Source organism: Perognathus longimembris, chromosome 12, assembly GCF_023159225.1.
Source record: "Perognathus longimembris pacificus isolate PPM17 chromosome 12, ASM2315922v1, whole genome shotgun sequence".
Lineage (NCBI taxonomy): Eukaryota > Metazoa > Chordata > Mammalia > Rodentia > Heteromyidae > Perognathus > Perognathus longimembris.
Window position 1 is genome coordinate 56,564,308 of NC_063172.1, and position 19,919 is coordinate 56,584,226.

Below are 19,919 nucleotides of genomic sequence, written 5' to 3' on the forward strand. Positions count from 1 at the left end.
GCTGGCTACCAGGGTCTCCTGACTACACAAGAGACTGAGATTTTTGAGTATCATGGTTCAATGCCAGCTTGGGCAGAAAGTTCTGTAAGACTTTTATCTCCAAGTAACCAGCAAAAAGCTATGGCACAAGTAATAGAGCACCAACCTTGAGAGAAAAAGCAAAGCAGGAGTGAGAGTCACTGACTTCAAGCCCTAGTATATGCAAAACACACACACACACACACACACACACACACACACACACACACTATATGGATTCATTCTTGTAAAATGAATTTTAAATCAGGTTTGATAGCCCACATGAATAATCCCAGGAAAAACTAAATTGGGAGGATCAGTCAATACAACTGGAGTTGGGAGACCACTCTACACAAGAGATGGAGACCATGCCCTCTAAATCAATCAATCAATGAATTATTAAAATAATGATTTATGGTAATATGTGTAAGCATAACTTTTCTTTATAGAAGAAAATCTAAAGAATAGTGTGTGTAAGAATAACAATGCATTGTTAACTGATCCTAAATGACCACTCAGGTGGTTAACTTTTAACAAAGCTTTTTTTAAAAAAATAACTCTTTCTATGGTTACATATGTATTATCTCTATATGTATATAAAACACAATCTATGCAACTACATGTAAATATAAATATATTTATAAGTGTATTAATACTTAATTTATCCACGTAGGTATATGTATTTTGCTTTTTAAATAAAATATAGTCATAGCCTGTATTCACTTGGGAATCTTACTTTTATCTTTTAATTTAACCATGGCAATACTAATGTTAGTTAAATGCTTACAATGCACTAGGTACCTTACAGATACTATGGAATTTTTCCTAACAGCAACTCCTTGATTTGGACACTACTAATATCCCTGTTTTATAGATAAGTAAATCCAAGAGCCAATACAATTAATTTTACTGAGATTATTTAGTAAGTGGTCTTATTATATGTTGAAATCTAGAAATGGAGATTATAAGCACTAGCCTTAGGCTTTAGTTGATTTTTATAAGGAGTTAAACCTTCATAATCCCTGAGATTTCCAAGTAGAAGCAGTAGATTAGCCAGTTCTGTTGATATCATAACATTGCTGAATCTGAATAATAAAAAGAAGGAAGGTTCTCTTGTGGTTCTGGATAGAAATCCAAAATAGGACTGCTATGTTTGGCAAGGACTTCAAGCGATGTTGTAACATGATAGAGGAAAGTAGAGGGGGAAATAAGCACCTACAGAAAAGACAAAAACAAGGAACGTCTAAATCATTTTCATCATAATCCAGTCCCATGAGGACTACAATTGTCCTTCATAATGAACTGATCATCTTTTAATGGCCCTATCTCCTAACTAACACTGCCACAATTCTTAGCAGATTGTAACATGAGTCTTGGAGGGGATAAACCATATTGAATCTGTAGCAGAGGATATATCAACATCAGTGTGTAATGTTTTTCCAACTTGATGAAAAAAATATCTCAAACAGAAACCATTGAAGGATGAATGCTAAAGTTCTAGGAGCTAAGTCAAATGGCCTGTGCATTCCTCCTCTTGAGGATAAATTCTCTTAAAGACCAATGTAAAGCAATTTTACATGAATAACTGATTTAGCAAAAGTATTGAGAAATGGCAACTGTAATTAAACTCCAAAGGGATGAAAATAAGGAAGTGATGAAACAAATAACTGATTTCACGTAGTTTTTCCATTTATTAACCTGTGCTCTGTAGCCTGTTTGTTAGTCTCTTAAAATCTGTGTATTTATAATATGTGTTTTAATCAAGAGAGATAAATACTGATAGGAATCCTAATGACACTTCAGTCCTGGCAATATATTACACAGAGAGTAGCATTTTTACCCACTAATTGTAGCATTCATAGGTAGTTTTGTCTGAATCACTTATTACTGATGGTTTCCAGATGGTGATTTTCTGATTCTGCTGTTACTTCTTCATTCATGAACTGGCATTCTACTACATGTAGTAGAGTTCTACTATATAGTCAGTTCTCTATATCTGAGTGCACATTTGCAGATTTAACCAATAATAAATGGAAAATATTTTAATTGTGTTTGTACTAAACAAAAACAAACTTTTTTCTTCTTATTATTCCACAAATAATATAGTATAAGAACTACTTATGTAGCATTTATATTGTATTCATTATTTTATGTAATCTAGAGACAATTTAAACTATATTCAAGGATATGAGTTGGTTTTATGCAAAAACAATCTTTCCTTTTTACGTATCTATGCCAATTCTGGGACTTGAAGTCTGGGGCTAGGTGCTATCCCTGAGCTATTATTTTCGCTCTCAAAGATACCATTCTAAAAATTAAAAAAATATAAAAAAGCTACCATTCTACTATTTGAGCAACAGCTCTACTTCTGGCTTTTTGCTTAAGGCTAGTGCTCTACTACTTTAGCCACAGTGTCTCCTTGGGTTTTCTGGTGGTTTCTTGGAGATAAGAGTCTCATAGACTTTCTTGCCTGGTTGGCTTAGAACTGTGAACCTCAGACCTCAGTCTTTTTAGGAGCTAGGTTTAGAGATGGGATCCACTGGCACCAGCTACTATGTCATTTCTTTTAAATAAGGAGTTAAGAATCAACGAATAGTGATATCCATGTGGGTCCTATAATCAGGTACCATGTACCAAGGTATGATGACATTCTGAACATGTATTTCAGATTTTTATTTTTATTTGTTAGGGTTATTCTGTTTTCATTATAGTTCATTGTGCTGAAATTATCTTTGATTTGGCCTTTTACGTTTCTCTATCCTTTTGACAGGTTACCATCCACTCTATGAAGATTTGTTACTCTCACACATTAAAGTGTATTTCAGCCTTTTTAGTATTTTCTTTTCACACACCCTGGAATTAGATAGTGTTCATGAAGCCCTGCTTTCTCTTGGTGGGGAAGGGTGTTTAGAAAACAGTATTTACAGGATACATCCAGAGAAGTTATTGTCTCCTTTAATGCCCACCAACCTCTTGGAGGCTCATTCCCTAATGTGATGGCCTGGCTCTGCATCTGCCTAGTGTTTCCAGAATGAGAGTATGTCTTGGGGGATGGGGATATGGCCTAGTGGCAAGAGTGCTTGCCTCATATACATGAAGCCCTGGGTTCAATTCCCCAGCACCACATACATACAAAAAGGCCAAAAGTGGTGCTGTGGCTCAAGTGGCAGAGTGGTAGCCTTGATCATAGAGAAGCCAGGACAGTGCTCAGGCCCTGAGTCCAAGCCCCAGGACTGGCCAAAAAAAAAAAAAAAAAAAAAAAAAGAGTGTATCTTGGAGGGTTACAGTGGATTGTAATGTAGAAAAGATCCGTTTAACAGAAATTCCAGAGCTACATTTGCCACGAAACCTATGTTTCAGGCAAAAATCTACTCATATTCTTTGAAATGTATAGTGTGCATTTTTGTAGGGGCTTGAGATGTTTGGGAACTGTCTAGGAGAAAAGGTATGACCAGTGGGCAGAGGCCATAGCACACACAAGCATTATTAAGAATACCTTGAAAACACTGTAGTGGAAGGTAAGTTCCTTTCAATGCGAGTGCTCATTTAGAAGCTTCTGGTCAGAAGATACTAAAGAGGAAATGGAACAGGAAGCCATACTAGAGAAGGAAATGGAACCGGAAGTTACCTGGGAGCCTAGGTATTTAGTGTCTCTGAGAACACAGCAGTACATATCTATGTCAGAGAGCTCTGAAGATTTCCAGCAATAACTGTGGTCTCATGACAAGGCCTTATTTTACAAATATGAAATAGCAAGTAATGGAGTGAGGATTTTGTGAAATATATGGTGCAGATAGTTTCTAAATAGCTATATCTTTGCTTGTCAGGGATATTGTGATAAAAATTTGCACTATATAAATAAGCTATTAGATGTTTACAGTTTTTGAGTTTGTTTCCCATGGACTTTTGTTCTGATGGGACTCAGCCCTTATGAAGAAACATAAGTAATGTAAGAGTCAGTATACAGAGGCTAATTTATAAAATAATTATTTGCCGGAAAAATAACTACTTATGTTTGCTTGAATGTAATCATAGTTAAGGATATATAGGTTTGTATAAGCAATTTGATTTGGAAAATGAGTAGCTAATAGGTGAATCCAATCTTCTAAGTTATCCAGTATATAGAGAGTTCTGAGAGAAATAATCAAGATAACTCAAGAATCTCTTTAAACTGAGGAACAAGTAGGTAGGTGAATTATTGCACTTTAATGATATATCTAAGGGAAAACAATGGATTTGCCATAGGTTTGGCATTAGCATTACAGGGATATAAAATTAGAATGAACATTTATCTCTTTCTATCTAGGTAGGTAAGCAAGATTGACTATGAAACATAGAAATTAAGAGGGCAGGTAAAGATCCAACTGCATGTTCAAGTCCTAATAACAGCATGAGTTCAATGAGAAACATAAGTGTGTTCACTAGAGGATCTAGGATGACTTGTGGACAGAGGACCTCGCAGAGTTGAAAGGTGTGAATGAGGGCACAGCTGGGAGAGATGCTGAATTGAATGGTGGAGATTGACTATACCATTTACCAATGATACACATCAATTGTTATGAAATATTGTATAGACACATACAAAATAATTTTCTTGTGAAGTGGAGAGACCGTGTCTATATGTATAGCTAAAAGTTTTTTTGTGTGTGTTTTAATGGTGTTTAAACAGAATGGATTGTCATACACAAGTTGCTTGACTAGACTCACTTGTTAAAAAGCTCTTATATCACCAACTCATATTTCTGCTTAGGTGTGTAGAAGTAATTCTATGAAGATCACTATCAGATGCTATGTGACAGACTCCAGTAATAATCTCTTTGCTTAGACTGAAAGATAATTACTATGAACCACATAGTTTTAGCCATCTACATATTTATGTTCAGTAGCACAACTCAGGGATTACAGTTATCTTAAACATAATATTTCACCTTGCTTACATGGTGGGGACTACGCTAGTCAAATTAATTCTTATAGTCAGATTGTTATTTTGAGACAGGACTGGACCAAGAAAATTTTCCTTTTATATTTCAGTCTGTCAAGGTGTGAGGAATAGAACAACAGATGTTTCCTTAGACTTTGACTTTGAGCTCTCCTTTGACTTTGAAATGATAGCACATATTCAGAAAAGTATATACAATTTTTCTCATATTCAAATTGTGTCAACTGCTGCTAAAGTACCCATCATGTGAAAGGGCTTCAATGTGGTAGTTGAACATGCAAACATGACTGAGATATAGTGTATGTCTTTAAAGAATTTATTACACCATTAACTCAACTATAAACCATACTATGTTTGATTCTCTTTATTTTTCATTTTAATGCTCTTAAACCAGTGAAATTATCCCTCTCTCTATACATGTATCTATTTTGTTTTATATAATCTTTCTGGAAGTTTTATGAAAAGAATATATATGTATATAAATATTATACAAGAGAGAGTATTACGAGAGAGACCTATCTAATTTTTCTGGAAGGCTTCTGGAAGGAACTAAATTTATTTTTCCTTTCTTCTTTTCTGTTGAGTTCTGAACAAAAAGGGTAGGTGATATGATCGATGGGTTTTAAATCTCAGTGTTAAATTCTAGTATGCTAATTCAGACATTGTAAATATCACCATATATCTGTTCTAGTCAGCTATTTTTAGGACAGTATTTAACTACTTGGCTGAAATTTCTTAAAGTAATCCAGGAATTTTAAGTTTCTAAGAAACCAAGCACTTTGATTGTAATGTTCTCTTGTGACACAACTAATATTTACAATTGTAAGTCAGCAGGAGTAGTTCAGTGAGTGAACTCTAGTTTCTGTTGAGTCTAGTTTCTATTTGATATTGGTGCATGCTTCCACAGTCATGGTGACTTTCTCATAGTATTCACATTTGGCAGCTCTCTCAGAGCTGCAGCAAAAAGTCAAGGCTTTAGGCCTTGTTAATACACACAGGATACTGTAAGATGATGCCGCAGACTGAAAGCCAATAGAAAATACCGTTTTCAAAAAAGTTACTAGAAGGCAGGTGCTGATGGCTCATGCATGTTTTACTAGTTACTAATGTAAGTAGTTCAAAGCCAACTCTGCAGGAATGCTCAGATGACTCTTACCTTCAATGAACCAGCAAAATGCCCTAAGTAGAGCTGTGGCTCTGGTGGTAAAGCACCAGCCTTGAATGCAAAGCTTAAGGACACTACCCAAGCTCCGAGTTCAAGCCATACCTCTGGTACAGAGAGAGGGGTGAGAAAGAGAGGGAGGTGTGTGTGTGTGTGTGTGTGTGTGTGTGTGTGTGTGTGTGTGTGTGTGTGTAAGAGAGGCAGACAGACAGAGAGACAAGAACAGAAAGCAGAGTTGATTTTGTGATGGACTAAGAAAATCTGAATGCCAGCCATGATCGGTTGTATGGCATGAGAGTTCTCTTACTGGTAGCAGTTTGGATCTGGACACAACCCTTAGCTTCTTGTGATTACTAATAAAAAAAGGATGCAGGAGATGTTACTGTTGGAGGAGGCCAGTAGTTTTAGAAATGATCCTGAATTACATTCAATGTACCTTTTGAGTAACATAAATGAAAATTAAGATGGATATAACTGAATGTAGTTAGATAGTAACTAAGTTTGAATATTAAGAAAAAGAACAATAGGAATGAATTTTAACCAGAGCTGTCAGGTAAAACTTAATAATTGCCTTTGAATCCTAGGTTTCCTTTTGTTTTTCTTCCATGGAACTGACTTTAACTATTTGAAATCAAGGTATAAATTTTAGTGTTGATGTTACAATTCTTGAAAAATGTTTGATTTCTCAAAGGTTATTTCAGCGAATTTTTCTGTAAACCTTGTGCCTTGTAAAATAGGGTGCATTGTACCTGCTCTGTCTCACAAGTTGTGCAAATCAAATGAAAAAAATGAACTCTTTCAGGACTCTTGATTGCCACTGGCCTGCTTTGCTTTTCAGCCTTTCTCACTTGAATAGGCAGTGTCTGTCTCCACTTACTGTTTGTTTCTCCAGTCCAAAATGCAGTCCCTAAGGATTCCAGTTGACTCTAGTGTTGAACCATATCTCACATTTTGTCTGTTTGCTCCATCTTATTACCATCAGTTGAGTCCAAGTTGCATTTTGTTCTCTCCTTTATACTGCAAAAGACTTTTATAATAGCACTCCAGCTTCTTTTTCCCACCCATAGTACCCAGGCTTCAAAGAGCAGCCAGAGTAATCTTCAGTGAAAATTAACCAGTCACATCCCCTCTCAATTTCTCCCCTGACCACCTCTCTGAAGTGTGTATAATTTTTTGCACTTTTCTGCCCTCATTCTTGATGCTGAAACCACACAAGTCCCCTGCCACAAGTATGGCATTTGCCTCATTACCTAAAGTGTGTTCCCAGTGGCCCATCACCTCAACCTGTTTTATTTTATATATTAAAAAATCAGTTACGTGATATTGTTCCATTTCTTTATTGTATGACTTCCACTAGAAAAATAACACAAGAATAGGAACTTGGTCTATAAGATATGTTGGATAAAATAAATTAATAAGACCCATTTTGTTCACTTAACAAGCATTTAATATATATGAAATACTGTGTACAGTATCAGTGCTAATTGAAGGGAAATTGTAGAATCTTGCTTGATGTTTAGGGAATACAGATGGTCTTGCATGGTCTAGCCATGGTTAGGGGAAGAGAAGCCCTGGGTGCAGCCTGGGGCCTTGTGGATGTGTGATCCATTCATACTCTGACAGAGGTGACAAGGCCAGAGTCCTTCTGATGCTGACAGGTGTGACAAAGCTAGAGTCCTGATGCTGGCCCAACGGCTTCTTAGAGCAATATACTGTATCTGGATCAATGGACTCAAATAGAATTGTAACTCTCTAGAAATTTTCTGAATCTTTCAGCCTTTGAGTTGAAGTGGATCATAGGCTTGAGTAACTTTGTCAATATATATGTATACATACATGTATATATTCATATATAATATACTATATATTATATACTATGTAGGTATAGTATATATACATTATATATCATAATTTATTATATATATAATAACCTACTTGATATGAACTCCAGATAATCTTGAAATTAGCTAAATTAGGTGAAGAATAGCTACTATCTATCTAGATACCAGTGGTTTGTATCTAGCTCCTAGCTACACAGGAGGCTGATATCTTGAGGACTGAGATTTGAAAGCTATCCAGGGTAGAAAAGTCTAAGATTGTATTTCCAATTAATCAGCAAAACAGTGGACTGGAGGTGTTGCTGAAGTGCTGGAGTTCCAGCTATGAGCAAGAAAGCCAAATGTGGAACTTAAGGCCCCAAATTCAAAGGCCTGGTACCAACAAGAAGTTGTTAGGCACCTCATAAATATTTTCAATTCCTTTTATTTGGATTACTCCCTTACTTGAGGATTCTAGAAAGAACCACCAAAGGGAATGATCAACTTCTGAAATATAGTAAGGAAAGCAGTTTGTTTTTTGAGGATTTTTTAGTTCAGTGAGCAGCAGGAAGTACAGGCTTCTCACAAAATCTCCAGTCAAATGTTTAATCTCAAAAGACTCCAGCTGTTTATAGAAATAGCTCAAAAGTTGTACTGGCTTATTTGAACCAAGATAAATTCATGCATTTGCTAGTCCTTCTGTCAAATGTAAACACCACATTTGATCCTCAGTGTCCAGTGCTTTAACTAACAGGGTGTTAGCACAGGTGCAGAGGGAAGAAATGTGAAATTCAGGGACTTAAGAGTCAAAGACTAAGTTAGAAACTAATTTGCAAGGACACTTGAAGTATTAGGGTGAAAAAGGCTGAGAAAGGTACTTTTAGAAATCCTACGATGAAATATCACAAACCTTTGTTCTTTAAAACAAAACTGTGTGGAATACTTCAATTCTCATTATGTACTTAATGTATACACAGAGCTTTTAAAAATAAAGGCAAAGGGCTGGGGATATGGCCTAGTGGCAAGAGTGCCTGCCTCATATACATGAGGCCCTGGGTTCGATTCCCCAGCACCACATATACAGAAAATGGCCAGAAGTGGCACTGTGGCTCAAGTGGCAGAGTGCTAACCTTGAGCAAAAAGAAGCCAGGGACAGTGCTCAGGCCCTGAGTCCAAGCCCCAGGACTGGCAAAAAAAAAAAAAGAAAGGCAAATACGAAGGCATTTCATGACTATTGATACTGTGTAGATTATTCTGAAAGCTGATTCTGAGGGAGGGAGGGAGGAAAGGAGAGAGGGAGGGAGGGAGGGAGGAAGGGAGTGCTAGCACCAAGTTAGTCATTAGTACTACCTTTCTCAAGTAAAAAATATGGGCATGTTACAAAGTTTCAGTGTGCTTTCAGAAAATACTTATTTCTATTATTATTTCACAGCATTAATGATCAAATATATGATTTAGTCTTATCACCTGTATTGACAAATACCTGTTCACTTGGCTATTCATTCAGCAGCACGAGGCTAAACTCAGAAACTTCAGCTGGCCAGACAATGTGCTTTACCATCTGAGCCATACCCCAATCCTTTTGCTTTCAGTACATTTATCAGATAGCAGTATTATACTTGCCCTGGCTGAACACAGGCTGCAGTCTTCCTAGCTCTGCCTCCTAAGCAGCTGGAATTACAGATGTGTGCCACCATATGCAGCTCACTTAGATATTCACTTATTCGTTTAACAAACAACCCAAGGACTGCCTTGTGAGAGCTCAAGGAAATACCAACCATACCGGGGAATCATAAAGACTTCTTAAGTCGAAGGCAATGAATTAGACAATACAGGATACAAGTATGTACAAAGACAAGCAATGCATCCAGTTTATGGAACTATCAACTGATCAGTGAGACTAGAATATAATTATGAGAAAGAAGTATCTAGCAAGATTAGGATTTTTTTTTCTGGTCCTGGGGCTTGAACTCAGGGCCTGGGCACTGTCCTTGAGCCTCTTTGTGCCCAAGACTAGTGCTTTACACCTTGAGCCAGTGCACCACTTCTGACCTTTTCTGATTAGTTTTTTGGAGATAAGAGTTTCATGGACTTTTCTGCCCAGGCTGACTTCAAACTGAGATTCTCAGATCTCAGCCTCTGGAGTAGCCAGGATTACAGGTGTGAGCCACCGGCTCCAGGCTAAGATTAGATTAGGATTTTATCATGAACTCCCCATTGTGTTGAAGATTTTGGACTTCTTACTATAAGTAGGATTGTTTTAGAAGTTGTAAGTGGTGCATAAAATGATAATTGTTTCTTATAATCCCAGGTTACCATGCAACATATGAAGAGCAAGAAGGTACTAGATTTTGTAGCAAATGTATGGCTGTCTCAGATCCAAGAAGATGGAGACATTGTCTGTGAGCTTCCTGTCATGAAAGAAGGACAGCCTATTTTCCCATGTGTGTTACTAATCTTCAATAGCATGTACTAATATATATTTATATAGAATTTTTTATATTTTATATTTGTAGATTTACAAATTATATATTTATTAAAATTTTTATTGTAAAGGTGATGTACAAAGGAGTTTACAGTTATATAAGTCAGGTAATGAGTACATTTCTTTTTGAACAATGTCACTCCTTCTTTGATTTTCTCTCAGTTTTGTCCTTGCTGACCCTTCTTCACCCCCAAGTTGTATAGTTCATTTCCAACATAATGTCTATATATTTCATATATATTTATACACATACATACACAATTTATATGTTACAATTGTATGTAAATTGTATACATTTACATAAATTATATGTATATGAATACTATATGTATAAATGTATGTATATAAATTGTTTTGAAGCCACTTAGATTTACTTCTGGATAATTTAGTTGGAGAATACATTTCTTCTAAGAAAATTGTAGTTTTGCCCAGTTAGAAGTGACTTGAGTTTTTCCACGTCATAGCATGAGCCACTGGTGGAGCTTGAATAAAACATATCTCACAGTGATTCTACAGCTAGATTCACAGGTAGAGTCAGTTACCAGATCCGAGGCCGTGGGAGAAAGGAAATGTTATGGTTTTGTCTCACCTGACTTTATCAGGGCCCAGCTGACACCTTGCCCATGAGCTCACTGCCTTAGTTCATCATCCAACCTCACATCGCTTTAAACTTTAAGCATTATTATATACAAAAACATTGCCATCCTCCCCTCTAAAATACTAAGCATAAAATATGCTCCTGTGCTGTATGTAGACTAACCTTTTTTTAAAACTTCTCCTGGCATTTATTTAGGAGGTAAAAATGCCCATTTAAAGTTAAAATTTAAGGGTTTAAAATACCTCAAATACAAAATGTTCAAATTAGAAAAATTATCATGCTTTTCTTTTTAAAAAATATAGGTTGGAGTTGGGTTCTGTTTGCCTGAATTTTGAGGTAAAAGAGTTCCTCTGTGTTCTTTTCCTCTTGCCAGTAGTGAGATATCAAGTTGATGTCTACACAGGCCAGTTGAAACAAGCAGAAACGGAATCTGAGGTCTCTCTCTGTCTCTACGGGGAGAGGGGGGACTCTGGCCTTAGACTGCTGCACAAGTCCAACATGCCAGTAAGATTCCAAAGAGGACAGGTGAGTGTGTGGGAAGACTCTCCCGGCCCTTAGCGACCTCTCTGGTGATGCCCACATGTGACTTAACCATCCGAAAGATTCCTGATATTCTTCAAGTTTTCATTTTGAAATGTTATTAGTACATGTTTTCTGACCCGATTTGCTAATATGCTTTGTTTTAACAAGTGTTCATGAAAAAAATCAAAACACATTAAACCTATGATGAGTAATAGAACAAAAAAAGACATTAAAATTCAATAATAGTATAGGAAAAGGAACAAACTAGGTTGAAAAGATATCAGGGAAGATGTACATGGAAGTGCTCTGTCAGGATGGAAAGCTACTAAGTACAGCTTTAAAAGGTCAGCCCATAGAAGGACAATTATAGGCTATTTCAAATAATAGCACAGTAGCTTTAATTTAAAAGCATAAATGGAACCAACTGTTTATAATCATATTCAAACCTCTTAATTCTTCTCTTTTGTCCTTTTCATACAAGAGTGATGCTTTCTATAGGGTAGATAATTGAGAAGTAACAATAGAGTATTTATTACTAAGTTCATTTTTAGTGTTATTTTGTTGCATATAAAATAAAGTACTACTTAGAGGTAGTAGTTATCCAAAGAGAAGACTCTCTAGACCAGCTGGAGAATGTTATTTCTCAGCCTCTGCTTGTTGTTTGTGAAAACCTATGAAGCATCAAAAATGATCAAGCCCACCAATTCTTTTCATTGGTACTCCCTCACTTTCTGATGGATGTGAGGCTTCAGAGCATCTGGCCCCCTGCCAGCTGGCCAATGAGCACATAGCGTTTTGTGGAAGTACTACACCAGCTGAAGATACTAGAGATTGCATGCTATCTGCATGACTGATCTTCAGTTCCCCTCTGTGCATAGCATTTCATAGACAGTGGGACGATATATTAGTGTGGGGAAGATTATAGAAATTAAAATTGGGTAGGAGGTATAGTTGCAATCAGTGCATAAAGAAAAGTGTGAGGTTTGTGGTCTCAGTTTAGAGTGAGAGACATAAAAGAATGTTTTCTCCCTGGCTCATTTTAGAATTTTTTAAAATTTTTAATTAATTATTGTCATTTTTGCTTCTTGAATGAACACAGGGCCTGGGCACTGTCCCTGAGCTCATTGCTCAAGGCTAGCACTTTAACATTTTGTGCCACAGCTCCACTTCTGGTTTTTGAGTGACTAATTGGAGATAAGAGAGTCTCATGGGGACTTTTATGCCCAGGCTGACCATACTGTGATCATCAGCTCTCAGCCTCTTGAGTAGCTAGGATTATAGGTGTGAGCCATGAGTATATGGCTTCATTTTAAAATTTGTGCTTTTAGTTCTTTTCTTTGGTGCAGGGCATGTAAAGGAAATGCCAAATCGTTTCAAGAGGCCTAAAATGATTTGGGTAATAATCTTGGAGTTTTCTCATCACAATTATTCCATTCACACGAGGGATGCTTATCATTTTCTTTCCACAGTTTCCAGGGGTGTGGCCAGAGGCCCCAACATACTGACCAGGCTCCATTTAATTGTCCTCAAACTTAAAGGTAGTTTAAGATACAAGCAAACATTCTGTTGTTTGGGTTGTCCCAGAACAGACCATGACACAGGTAGTTTAGCTGGCACATGAGGATGTTAAGCTTCTGGCAAATGCTACAGTGGGACAGAGAAGTAGGAAAGGAAGAAAAGCCCACGCAGGGACACTAGTGAGTCCTGGGCTTTCTTCTTGCTTCAGAGACACCCTACCAAAATCTCTCAGAATTGTTCTACCAGGTGAAGCTTTCAGATCAAGAAGTAGGAGACAGGGACATTGAGCTGGGAAGTGGCTAGCATACCCAATCTCCCAAGGCAGCAGAGGAGACCCACGCAGAGCCCAGAAGCCACAGGACTGGAATCAGCAGCTCTGTTGCAACAGGTATGGGGCATTATGACACGTCCCCTTTAAAGCCCTCCTTAGGAGTGTGGGGAGGTGAGAATGAGAGCATCCAGGCATGCTCAGGAGGATGCTCAAACACTCCTTCATCTGGTTTACAGGAGCATCAGTGTTGGCCTAGTAGAAGTTTCGGTGTGGCTGAAATGAGACTTCTCTCAATACAAAAGAAGCCGTAGGCTCCCTGAGACACGGGGACTGTGCCGACACTTACCAAATTGAAATTTAACTTAGTTCAGGCCCATGCAGGTAGCACAAGCAACAGTGGATTTCTGTTTTCAATGTGAAGTAGCATAACAGTGGCCAAGGGCCCGCTGTCATTTCTGAGCACTTTCATGACTCTAACCTCCGATGATAATTCTAGGATGGTCATTTGGTAACAACAGCCAGCCACGAGCAAGCATTGTATAAGATTTCAGTCAACACACCACTCCCTCCCTTCAGGTTCTACTTCTCTGGAGTTGTCAGTGCTTTTTTGACATGACAAACAGTTATATGTAAGAAGGAAGATTAGGAATGAACTTTCACAGCAAATGCCAGAATGTACTCTGGTTTCCATGTAAAAGGAAAGGGGCAGAGAATGGTTTATAGAAAAAAGAAGCAAGAAAGAGAAGAGTGGCCGACATTCCTCCAAGTATCATAGCATTTGTGGAAAAGAAATGTTCCACATCAGGCCACATCAGGTGGAACAGAAATGTTCCACATCAGGTCTTAATGAGCTGCTTCTCAAGGCAGGGTCCCAGTGAGAGGCTAGCCACAGATTGGAGGCCTTTGCATTAGGGTTTGTTTGTGTTTTACATTGCTGATACTGCAACAGGGAAACTAAACCTGCAAGAGAGAAAAAAAAATGCGGTACCAGAAATACAGTTTTAATAGATAAAAAAGTAATTTGTTTATTTTTCTTCCTTTCCTGTCCTATTTGGTATGAACTGTAGTAACATGATCTCTTTTAAAGTATTGCGCGGTTCCTGGCCGCCTTGGACTCTTATTATTGCCAGCATTTGGCATCTAGTGGACTCTAGTTCTTCCGTGGGGGTTTTCTGTCTCCTGCACCAGATTGATAAATTTCAAGTAGAAGCAGTGTCACTTGGAAGGCTGCAGAAGGTGCTATTGCGCTGTGAAGCCTGTGACGAATCCCAGTACTGGTACTGTGAAAAGATCGTAGTCATGGAACCCGGTGCCTCCGCTGAGTACATCTTCACCTGTGAAAGGTACTGCCAGTTTCCGCCAGTTCCTGGGTCTTCCAAGGAGTATGTTTGCTGTGAATAATGGTGTGTGTGTGTGTGTGTGTGTGTGTGTGTGTGTGTGTGTGTGTGTTAGATAGTGGACCTGTGTCATTTACTACTTTGCTAAGCATTGTAAGGAAGCCTTCTATTTTTTTCCTTCTGTCTTTTCTTCCTTCTTTCTTCCCACCTGTCTTTTCTTCTTCCTCCCTCCCTCCCTCCCTCCCTCTCTCCCTTCCTCCCTCCCTCCCTCCTTTCCTTCCTTCCTTCCTTCCTTCCTTCCTTCCTTCCTTCCTTCTTTCTTTCTTTCTTTCTTTCTTCCTTTCTTTCTATCTCCTTTCCTTTCCCCCCTCCCTCCCTCCCTCCCTCCCTCCCTCCCTCCCTCCCTCCCTCCCTCCCTCTCTTCCTCTCTTCCTTTGTTGTACTGGAATTTCTTGCCTCTTACAACTGGTTTTTATAACTTCCTTCTGATATTGTGAGATTAGACTACCTGCCATTACTTGAACAAGTTGCCCTTTGCGTCTATCCCCTTGGATGAGTTGCTCATACTCAGGAAGGGAGCTGTTCCTCACTATGCTCTCCACCCTCACCCTGTCTACCCTTCAGAGTCTTCGGATTTGGCCTCTAGGGGGTAATGGCCTAGCTAGAACCCATTCTCTTTTTTCTCCGTGAGTGCTCAGCGCTTAACCCACGCCACAGGCCTCCCTGTGTGGCAGGGGCCATGCAGCATGGAAGAGGAGTTGTGTAACTCTTCCAGGTTTGCTCTGTTCACAGTGCTCAGGAAGCTCAGCTTAGTTCCTCATCAGAGAGCTAGGGAATGCTTCCTCCATGGCCTTCTCATTATGTTCTGATGTCACATCAACTTAGTCATGTTATTTTAAAATTTAAATACTGTAGATTTATTTACCACCTCTGTTTGTACAACCCACACTATCAGTGTTCACTCCTACCATTACCCCACTGCTTCCTCCTCCCTGGGTGCCAACTTAAATATCATTCCTTCCTGTTCTATATACAGAGAGATGGGAGCAGACCCCGTTTCTCTAATTTCTAAAGAAGAGTGTGGCACCAGGAATAAGACTTAGTTCAGCGAGTTCCTTTCTACAGCAGGAAAAATCTCCTTGGATGCCACCTGCAGTGGCCCATGTGCTCCCAGAGCCTTTTCTCTGCATGGGAAAGTCTAGGAGAGCATCCTTTGAAGCAAATGGAGCCTGGAATTCTGAAGCCAAGAGGGGAAGACACCTACAGCTAGACGTGGGGGAGAAATGGTTAGGTAAACACATGACAGCCAGGAGAAGGAAAGAACACATGGATCACACCCTTTGGAGCTTCCTGAAAGAGCAAGCACTTGTAGCATGCTGGGATGCAGGAAGAAAGAGCACAAGTAGGCAGGGGAATACCTAGGTGAGATACAAAAGCTTGCTTGGGAGGAGAGCTTTCTGGGAGCCACATCTGCTTCCTGAGAATTTTCACACCTTTCTCCTTTACTCTTTTCACTAACATGTGCATCCTTATGGCTCTTGTTATTTCTGTACCTGAAGATACCTACTTTTTTCTGCCTTTCATATGTTTAATATCAACAAGAGTATAAGCCACTGAACATTTGCCATTTGTGCAGAAGGTTTAGTTATTTGAGTTTGCAACAGGAAGAAATTGGATTTGGATAAGGCCAACACCTAAGCGACTTTACAAATTGATTTGCATATTCTTATTATTTGTATTAGTTTCCTGTGGCTGCTAGAACCAATTGCCACACACCTAGTGCTTTTAAACAATAGAAGTGAATTCACAGTTCTGAAATGCCTAGTTCTGGAAATCTAGGTGTTGTCAGAACCATACCCCCCTGAAATTCTGGGAAATAATCTTTCTGGCTTCTCCCTGCTCCTGGCACTAGTTAACAAACTCAAAGGCTTGCAGCTGCTTTACTCCCAATTGCTTGCTATGGTCATTGGCTGTCTTCCTTCAGCTATCTGCATCTCTTCTCCTTTAGGCCCACCCTACTCCAGTATGACCTCAGCTTAAGTAGTTGCACCTGCAAAGACCTTACTTACAGTAAAGTCACTTTCTGAGTCTCTAGGTACCCATAGGGAGCACTATTTAATCTACCATGTCCTACCCTTTGAGCTTTCTGAGGTTCTAGGTACCCAGAGGGAGCACTATTAAATCTATGTCCTACCCTTTGAGTGGATCCTATAAAGTGCTGTGTATGCAATGCCAGGTTTGTTAGCATTGATTTAGGGATCTTTAGGTGTTCTGTGTTACCAGTGTGAACTGTGATTTAACAAGCAAAAAATAATTAAAAACAAGTTAGTTCTTAGAGAAACAATGTGGCTTACAGTATGTATTAGCCCACTCAGTCTGGGAGGGTCAACTATAGCCAAAGTCTATAGTCTGTGAAGAGTAATGGGAAGAACCTCTCAGGGTCAATCCCCCCCCCCCACCCATGCTCCTGATCTGCTTCCAGGGACATGGACATGGACATGAACTTGTGGGGACAACTTATTTGAAGTAAAGGCACTACTTAGGACTGTTCCAAACAGGAAGAGTCTAAACAGGAAATGAAAAGTTAAATGCAAACAACTGACTCCCCCCCCCCCCCCCGTGTACCCTCCCTCCCCACTTGAAACTAACTTGACTTGTAGAGATAGAACGGCATGAGCAGCCTTTTTTCTTCCTTAACTGCCTGGTGGTCAGGAAGGTGGAACAACCCAGAGGCACATTAATTAAGGAACAAGGACAAGGTGCCACAGTGTTCCTTACACTTGATATCACAACTAGCACCTTTGCAATCTCTTGCCTCATTGCTAATCAGCAGTCTTCACTTTTTTTTTTTTTGAGAAAGGTTGAGATCATTCATTTCCTTTGGGTAAGATAGAATTTAACGAGGCTAACTAGGAGGTTTCTACTACGGATTAATAAAGCATTAGCAAATCCTAGATCCTTCCGAGAGGGACGCTGTGTGCACTCAATGCCAGCCTCCATTTCACAGTCCTCAATGCCTTCTCACTAATTGCTGAGGAAAGGGTTGCTGCTCAACTGAAATAACAGAGGGCTCCTGCAGGTAGGCAAGGCAGCTTGTGGCAGGAAGGCGAAGCAGGCTTTCAGTGCTTCCGTGGGGATTCATCCCTGAGAGCCACAGCAGCCGAAGTGGACATTGGTCACACAGCCAGAGGAGGCCAGGCTCAGCAGACCAGGCCCCTGCTCTCTTCCTTCAGGGTCCATACTGATGCTGGCCCATCTCAGTTTGGTCCAATCCTCATTCTGGAGTCCGTTAGGCTCTCATTGGTGTCTTAATCAAGACAGTAAAAGAAACATGTTGAACAAAAAATCCAGAATTAGAACATGGAATCCAAATGGTCTAACTTTGCCTCAGTCTCATTGAGTAGCTTATAAACAAAATGATTATTTAGTTCCCACTTTGAAGTGTTAGTGGTAACAAAGAGCCAGAGAATATTCTAGAGTTAGTGAAGAAGTTTATAAAAGTAAAGACTAATGTCCTGCTGGTGTAGATTTTTACGCAAAGACTGCCATAGCTAGGTGACTTTCTGTGACAATGGTGGTCTGTCTGTTTTCACTTGCTGGCAGGGGAGAGAGCAGAGTTGTTCCTATGATGCTACAACTGAGACCACAGTGGGATCACATCTTGACGTAAGCCAGTTTGTGAGCTTGTGAGAAGCTTATCATTACCCACTATTCCATCATTATTCTGGAAGGATTTTCCTTGCTTAATGCCCTTGAGCCAACTCAGAGGTCATTCCTAGAAAATCACATAGGAAAGCCCAGGCCCTTAGGAGGTTATAATCAAAGACCTTTGGTGTTAACAAAATGGACATAAAGCATAGAAGATGCTCAGGATGTGTGTGCTAAGTTAGCAGAATTATGAATAAATCATAAACTGTTTAAATCCTATGCAGGGCCAGTGCTGAGTCTATTGTCTGTGGAGAGGAACAGGGGTAGAAGCAGGGGCAGCCCTGGTGAAATCTTTGTCTTCTTTTGCCAAAGTACAGTTAGCAAGGGGAGCTTATACTTAAGTCAGCTTGGTGTGAAGGAATTAGTTTATGATGACAGCTTTAAAAGGAATTATCCCACCCCCTTGCCCACTGACCTTTCCAGTCTTCCCTTCTAATTCTTCCCAGAAAAGAACATTTTTCTCTCTTCCTTAGACATTCTCAAGGGACATTTCTTCGCTTTACTCAGAAGTTTTAGCTAATTTAATCTTTCATCTATTTTTGAAATATTTTTTTTACTTCAAGGCCCAGGACAAACCACTATTCATTCCATGAAGTTTTCTTTACTTTTCTAGCCTGGAGTGAGCTCATCTTTGTCCACTTCAAAATATTCAAAGGGCAAGATAAAAAATTTGCGGCTAAATTGGCAAAAGATGATGAGACCCTATCTCAAGAAACAAGTTATATGTGATGGTTCATACCTGTAATCCCAGATAGGCCAGAGACAGAGGTAGAAGAATAACAATCTGAGATTGGGCCCAGGCAAAACATGAGATCCTATGTGAAAAATAAACTAAAGCAAAAACGGTTGGACATGTGGCTCAAATGGTAGCTCTGCTAGGTAAGGAAGTAGAGAGGGAGAGGGCAAAGGAGAAAGGAAAGAACAGAGGAAATAAGAGAGTTCCATGTTGGAAGAAACCTTAGAGGTCCCTTATTCCTCATTTAAATTCGTCTTTATAAGACATCTTCAGGTGGCTCATTAAAAATGATGTATGCAATTACTTGTGTTTTCAAAGTAATTAGTTATGTACAAATGATTTTCTTTTTTCTCTTTCTGAGAAATAGGGAGGAGTGAGGATCAATGCAAATTTTAAAAGGATATGTAGATATTTTGATACAGTACAAAAATGGGGAGACTAGAATAATAAAACTTACCATGAGGCAGTGAGAAGTCATGTAACTTCACTAAGGTTTGTCTTCCTAAAAGAGGCTGGTATTAATCGTTTCTTGCTATTCTGAGCATGTATCTGTGTTGCTGCTGATTTTGGTGCTCTTTGTCAGTCTGAGCCATTCCTTGGTGCGAAAGTGACAGGTAACGATGGTGAGAGTCTGACAGAAGGAACGCAGGGTGGAGGCTGGAGTCCCAGCCGCTGTCCTAGCTAACATATGTGTGTCATCCACTCCTTTTTTTTTGCCCCTCCCCAGGATCACCCAAGCAGTTTCCTTGGTTTGTCTCCAGGAATCTTCAAAGACACAATTTGCCCCTTGCCTTTGTGTTTCTTTATT

At 39.2% G+C, this 19,919-nt stretch overlaps 1 protein-coding gene across 1 annotated transcript in view; it reads left to right on the top strand.

The window, feature by feature from the left end:
- Window positions 1-19,919, top strand: part of Rp1 (RP1 axonemal microtubule associated) — a 166,788-nt gene that overhangs the window by 142,848 nt on the left and 4,021 nt on the right. Inside the window, exons 19-21 of the mRNA XM_048358668.1 lie at window positions 10,248-10,380; window positions 11,393-11,544; window positions 14,519-14,673. Coding sequence (XP_048214625.1) covers window positions 10,248-10,380; window positions 11,393-11,544; window positions 14,519-14,673 — 440 coding nt within the window. The remainder of the gene's footprint in view (window positions 1-10,247; window positions 10,381-11,392; window positions 11,545-14,518; window positions 14,674-19,919) is intronic.